Source organism: Anoplophora glabripennis, unplaced genomic scaffold (assembly GCF_000390285.2).
Source record: "Anoplophora glabripennis isolate ALB-LARVAE unplaced genomic scaffold, Agla_2.0 scaffold188, whole genome shotgun sequence".
NCBI classification, from domain to species: Eukaryota; Metazoa; Arthropoda; class Insecta; order Coleoptera; family Cerambycidae; genus Anoplophora; species Anoplophora glabripennis.
This window is the reverse complement of record NW_019416300.1, coordinates 794,454-800,248: the sequence shown is the minus strand read 5'-3', so window position 1 is coordinate 800,248 and position 5,795 is coordinate 794,454. Positions and strand designations below refer to the sequence as shown.

The window sequence follows — 5,795 nt, the reverse complement described above, 5'->3', positions numbered from 1 at the left end:
TTTTAAAAGAGAAGTATTTTTTTCTTTATGCGATACTTTATTTCTTCGATTAAATCGTTCATAAAAGTAAAAAAACAAACAGTGGTCCAACATTTGAACCTTGAGGCACACCTGGAAAAGGAACAAGTGGTGGTGGTTTGGAAACCTGGTTTTCAGCAAACCATAATATAATTGTTAGATTTCATGTACACAATATTTGAAAGTCGTCACTAAAATAATTTACGTTCTTGTGAAATTTTAATGGATTATAAGAATACTTAGAGTATTTAAATATTAGTAAAATGATATCATCGAATGGGTTACCCAAAATTTCAAACAAGATATAATCTGTGATTAAATAAGTTAGAAGGTAACTATTATTTATCTTGTCAAAAAATTAATTTCATACTAACGACTAAAATCAATATTGACATTCACGTATTGTTAAATGATTATCTTCCCAATGAATTGCAGAATAATTTTATAGGCAATTAAAACTAAATAATTATAAAAAATAGTATATTATAGTAAAATTTACAATTTACAAAAATGTACAAGAATGAAATGAAATTTTGGAGCGATGTAGACTATGACGATTTGAAGGAAGGTCTTTCAGCTAGAAGGAAATGGTTGTATTCATATTTACCACCATCCTCCGCCTGAAAAAAAAATAGTTAAAACAATCTATAAAGAATTTTTCCAATTTATCCTACCTGATTTCCAACCGCCGCCGCCGCCGCCGGATCTCCAGCCGCCTCCATAGCCGCCGCCTCCATATCCGCCGCCTCCGTAACCGCCGCCTCCATAACCACCGCCTCCATAACCGCCTCCGAAACCGCCGCCGCTGGGTACGACGACTTTGATAACTTTCACGGTGCTACCGCCTCCATAGCCTCCTCCAAAACCACCGCCTCCGAAACCGCCGCCTCCGCTGTAGCCGCCGCCTCCAAAACCGCCTTTCCATCCGCCACCGCCGCCTCCAGAACGCCAGCCACCGCCGCCTCCGCTGTATCCACCGCCGTAACCGCCGCCATAGCCGCCTCCCAAGCCGCCACCGCCGCCGCCGAGGTAACCAGCTGGAAAAGAAAGTGCAACAGCTCAATTTTTTCAGTCTTGAATGTATGTTCAATTAACTAAACAATTTAACATTAGTTGTACAAGCTTTCTATTTAAATGATCTGGGGTCAGTCAGGATCATCTAAATCGAAAACGCTTATTAGTTTTAACCTCAAAATGTATACGAATTTGTGGCTTTCTACATGTTTACGGTGAATTGTGGTTTGGTATCTTGAAAATAACAACAATAATTAGTCATAGTTTTGTTTTAGTAATGATAACAGAAATCATATACATTTCTCGTATTTCAATTATTAAGAGCATGTTCTCTTATAATCTTAATTTTATTTAAAAGTTTTTTTGACCACTGTGTTTTTAACGAACAACTATTGTATCAAATATTGACAAGTTATTAGCTGCATCATTATTTAGAACCATATTTCCATAAATTAAATATTTAATTATGTATATCTTAATCCTCAGAGTATTGATTCTGACGAAACACTTATCTGTTTATTCATCTTTGAAATGAGTTATTGAAATGAAAGCTGCTCTCTTGATGGGATTAGTAATAATTGATTTATTGTCGTGAATAGAGAACAGTACTATTATGTGTATGTATGGGATTGTCGTTATAGTATTGGGACATAATTCGATTAAGTATTTTTTGAAAGTAGTGAGATTAAACTGTCGCAATTTTTCTTTATAGTTGATGCGTTTTAAGTCGGAGACATTTTTCTTTGAATACTTCTTTCGACAGCGATGACAGAAGCACACATAATATAGGTACTGAGTTTTTATATGGATACATCAGAGAGAGATGTCGTGTCCCTTCCCAAAGACTGTACAAACAAATTATTCCACGGATATTTGTAATAATTTGTCCGCTTGGATAATGGCTTGAATATCATTATACATGCGGGCTAAAATATGTTAATTTAGTGCAATAAATCATCAAAAGTTTCTCGAAAATCGGAAGTGACACGTAAGACAAATTATCGATATTGACAAAATCTGACAGGCTTTTTACAGTTTAGATAGACTGTAAATGTATATGTTGACCTATTTTCTTTTTAAATATGCAGGCTAGAATTTTGTTCTAAAAAATTTATTAATATCAGAAATGACTCCCGAAATGTTGATATATTTTCTCAACAGTAGATTCTGATTAAATCTAAATAACTTTTTTAAAGGTACTGAAGTTTCATCAAAGTAGTACTAATTGTTATGTTGATTATTACAAACACACTACACTTAAACGTAAACAAGGAATTGGTACATCGGATTCCTCTTTACATCATCGAATATGTCTAGAATTTAAATGACTGTTAAATGGCCTGTGCTCAGAAGCAATCCGGAATGCAGTGTCGATTGTTTCATGGCATTCTGGGATATGGTGGTAGCAATTTCTAAATGATTAGATTAAGCATTACTGTAAGTTGTGCAAGGTGACGAGAACATGTACATATACACACTAATAGGCTGCTTTCCTGATGGAGTTTGTAACAGAAAAATGTGCAGGAAATAATGGATTTGCTCTTGATTAAAACATTAACTACTATACTGGTATCAATAGAGCAATACCTAGCTAATATAATTTTGAAGTAGATTGAGTTGCAGTCTTTCAGTCACCAGTAACTATTTATAGTTTTTCTAAATACATTTTCTGCCGTGGTGAAAATTTTGGAAAAGGTTATTTATAAATTCAATAAATTTTGTGTAAAACAGAATGCAATCTTGATATCAAAAACGACTAAGTTTTGCGGCGTATTTCCATATAAAGGTGTATTTATCTAAGACAGTTTAACAGTTCGAATACCTGCTCTTACAAAAAAACCCGTTAGGAAATGTAGAAAACAAATATTTGATGCTATTCATTCAACATATTTTCACTTATTTGGATAAAATAACGGGTAAGTGAAAGTAATTTACTCAATAATAAAAATTTATGATACCGAGTCGTCTGAATATGGGCAGAATTGACAAACTTATACAACTGCAATGACTACAACGACTTCTAAGACCATCGTAGCTTAAGAAATAGTTAACGTTCTGTATATACAGAGTTGTTTCCTGTCCTTTAGTAAATATTTTTTTTAGAATTTCGGTCGGGTAAAATTCTGTCTATTTGTTTTTATCTTGTTTACTTAAAATATACGTGGTTTTTAGATTTATGAACAAATTGATACTTAAATTATTTGATATTTATTTGAAAAGAAAATAATGTCACAAAAGTGTGCTTACAATAATTAAAAAAAGCTGTCTCCTATTTCATATTTAAACTATTAATATGGTTTGAATATAGGTATTTATAAATTTGTTAAAACATTTAACTTCCGTTAATTTTTCCTAAAAAATTTTTTTCAGAATGCTTTGTCAGAAAAAGTCATACAGTTGATTGTTTTCAGTGTAATATTGACAACCATTTTTTAAATTTAGTTTTCGAACAAAGCGGAACTTTAGATGACAAAAAAAATGTTCGCAAAAATTAATCAAACAAGTATTATTTTTTTAGTGGTCACAACATTTTGCTGCTGGTAGAAAAACAATTGTAGATGACGCTATAATAGGCGAGCGGTTCACCCCTAAAAAAAGGCATGAATCGACTCAATTTTTAAAACAAAAACCTGCAGCATGAAACTTTTTATAATGATAATTTACATATTTTTTGGCGTGGTCAGTCAATTGTTAAAAAAGTTGTATAAAAAATTACTCGCCGAATGGCTTTTTATTGTAAAATGGACCAAAATAAAAACTTTTTGTTCTTTGACATAAATTCGAAAAATGCTTCGATTCCGAGATATTTACAATATAATGTGAAAAAAGTGACGAAATCGACAAATTTTCGTAATTTTTTTCTCAAAAACTTCTGAACAGATTTTAATTTTAAAAAAAGCATAATAATCGGCAGATTTCTACTTTAAGATATATTTTTTTGGTATGGGTCCATCATTTTATTGAAGGTCTAAAGCGAGTAAAAAAAAGTCTTTTTAAGAAAATTATGATAACACTTCAAATTTATTTTTTTTTTTACAATATCTTGGATTAGATTATATCTACAATAAACATTATTATGATTTTCTTTAATCGATATATGTTAACAGTACACATGTTCAAAAGGTCATTTTGTTTGGTTTTGTAGCCGGTAAGTAAAGTTTTTGCAAGTAATTAGTAAAATTTAAATATTCGATTTTTGGTTTTATAAATGGCTAAAATTGACTTCAAAGTTATACCAAAACTAAACTAAATAAGTTTTTAAATCGTAAAATTAACCTAAAAATAATAACCGACCTAGCGGTCTCGAAAAATAAAAAGTTATTGGATAATTTATTGCATAGGATAATTATTTTAATTTTATTTTACAAAAATATTAAGAGCAATAAAAGTATACCTATTAGTTTATTTTTTATTTAATTTTTAAATAATACATTTTTCGTTATTTTCGACAAGTTCTTGAATTGAAATAAGCGTTTCATTATCAATTTCGGATGGAACATTCCGACATTCATCTGAGCGCGCACAGACTGCACAACATCCCAGGTTCGATGACAAGCAGTTACAATTTTTCGTAGAACATTTTCCACCACGTGAACAAAAATATTTTTGAAGCATATCTAACGCAGTTTCTCCTTCGAAATAATTAAAATCCAAACAATTTTCGATTTTCCATCCATGTGTCAATGGATCTAGAGATACAATTTCACTATTTGTAGACTGCTTTTTTTACTCGCTTTAGACCTTCAATAAAATAATTGACCTATATCAAAAAAATATATTAAACTAGAAGATCTGCCGATTATTATGTTATTTTTAGAAGTAAACTCTGTTCAGTAGTTTTTGAGAAAAAAATTCCGAAAATTTGCCGATCTCGTCACTTTTTTCATATTAAATTGTAAATATCCCGGAAACGAAGCATTTTTCGAATTTTTGTCAAAGAACAAAAAGTGTTTATTTTGGCCCATTTTACAAAAATGATTTCAAAGCAAAGCCATTCGGCGAGTAATTTTTTTTAGAATTTTTTTGTTTATAACAATTGACTGACCACGCCGAAAAATATAATAAAAAATATGTAAATTATCAGAAAAATACACTTTATAAAATAAAAAAGTTTCATGCTATAGGTTTTTGTTTTAAGAATTTAGTCGGTTACTTTCATTTAGAAGCATCTTTTAAGGGTGAACCGCTCGCCTATAATACTTGGTTTCAGTAATTTTGAAAAGTGATATTTTTAGCACAAAATACACTGTATATTTAGTCTCATTTGAAACAATAAGTTAATTTCAGCAGCAGGCGCATTTTTATAAAAAATGTTCTGATTTTGTATTTTTGTATTTTTATAAAAGTGGATATTTTATAAAAAAATATATTTCTAAAAGTTTTGGAGCTATAAATTAATTAGAATATGGGTTTTTTCCACAATTCTCATAGATTGATTAAGGAAAAGACAATAAACGCAATTTTTGTAAATTCCTGATTTAAAACTTTGAATTTCTTGGAAAAGTCGGACTTACCTTCAGCGAAGCCTGCCGCAACGGCCACAACTAGAAGACACACGAATACCTAGAAGAAAAAAACAGAATTTAAATCCTCTTGAGATCCACACCCATCACTGTATGTCACTGAAATTACCTTCATGATGAAACAAAAAACTTGACTGATTTAGTGTCCAAAGTGGATGAGTTTATATCGTTGGCGGTAAACCTTGGACCCCCCTTTCTAATCCCCATCCCTCTGGCTCGCGTCTTCAGCATCCCCCCGTA

The 5,795-nt window shown here is 31.3% G+C and overlaps 1 protein-coding gene across 1 annotated transcript; it reads right to left on the bottom strand.

The window, feature by feature from the left end:
- Nucleotides 1-484: 484 nt before the first annotated feature.
- Nucleotides 485-5,795, bottom strand: LOC108906011 (ctenidin-1-like). Its single transcript, XM_018709130.1, has 4 exons — nt 5,665-5,795; nt 5,547-5,595; nt 693-1,055; nt 485-638 (listed from the first exon to the last, which is right to left on the bottom strand). Exons 1-4 carry the CDS (start codon nt 5,668-5,670, stop codon nt 622-624), a joined length of 435 nt encoding a protein of 144 aa, XP_018564646.1. The 5' UTR covers nt 5,671-5,795; the 3' UTR covers nt 485-621.

Coding starts and splice junctions, on each gene's coding strand:
- LOC108906011 (XM_018709130.1), bottom strand. Junction 1,056..5,546: donor TGCGGCAGGCTTCGCTGAAG/GTAAGTCCGACT, acceptor TTTCTTTTCCAG/CTGGTTACCTCGGCGGCGGC.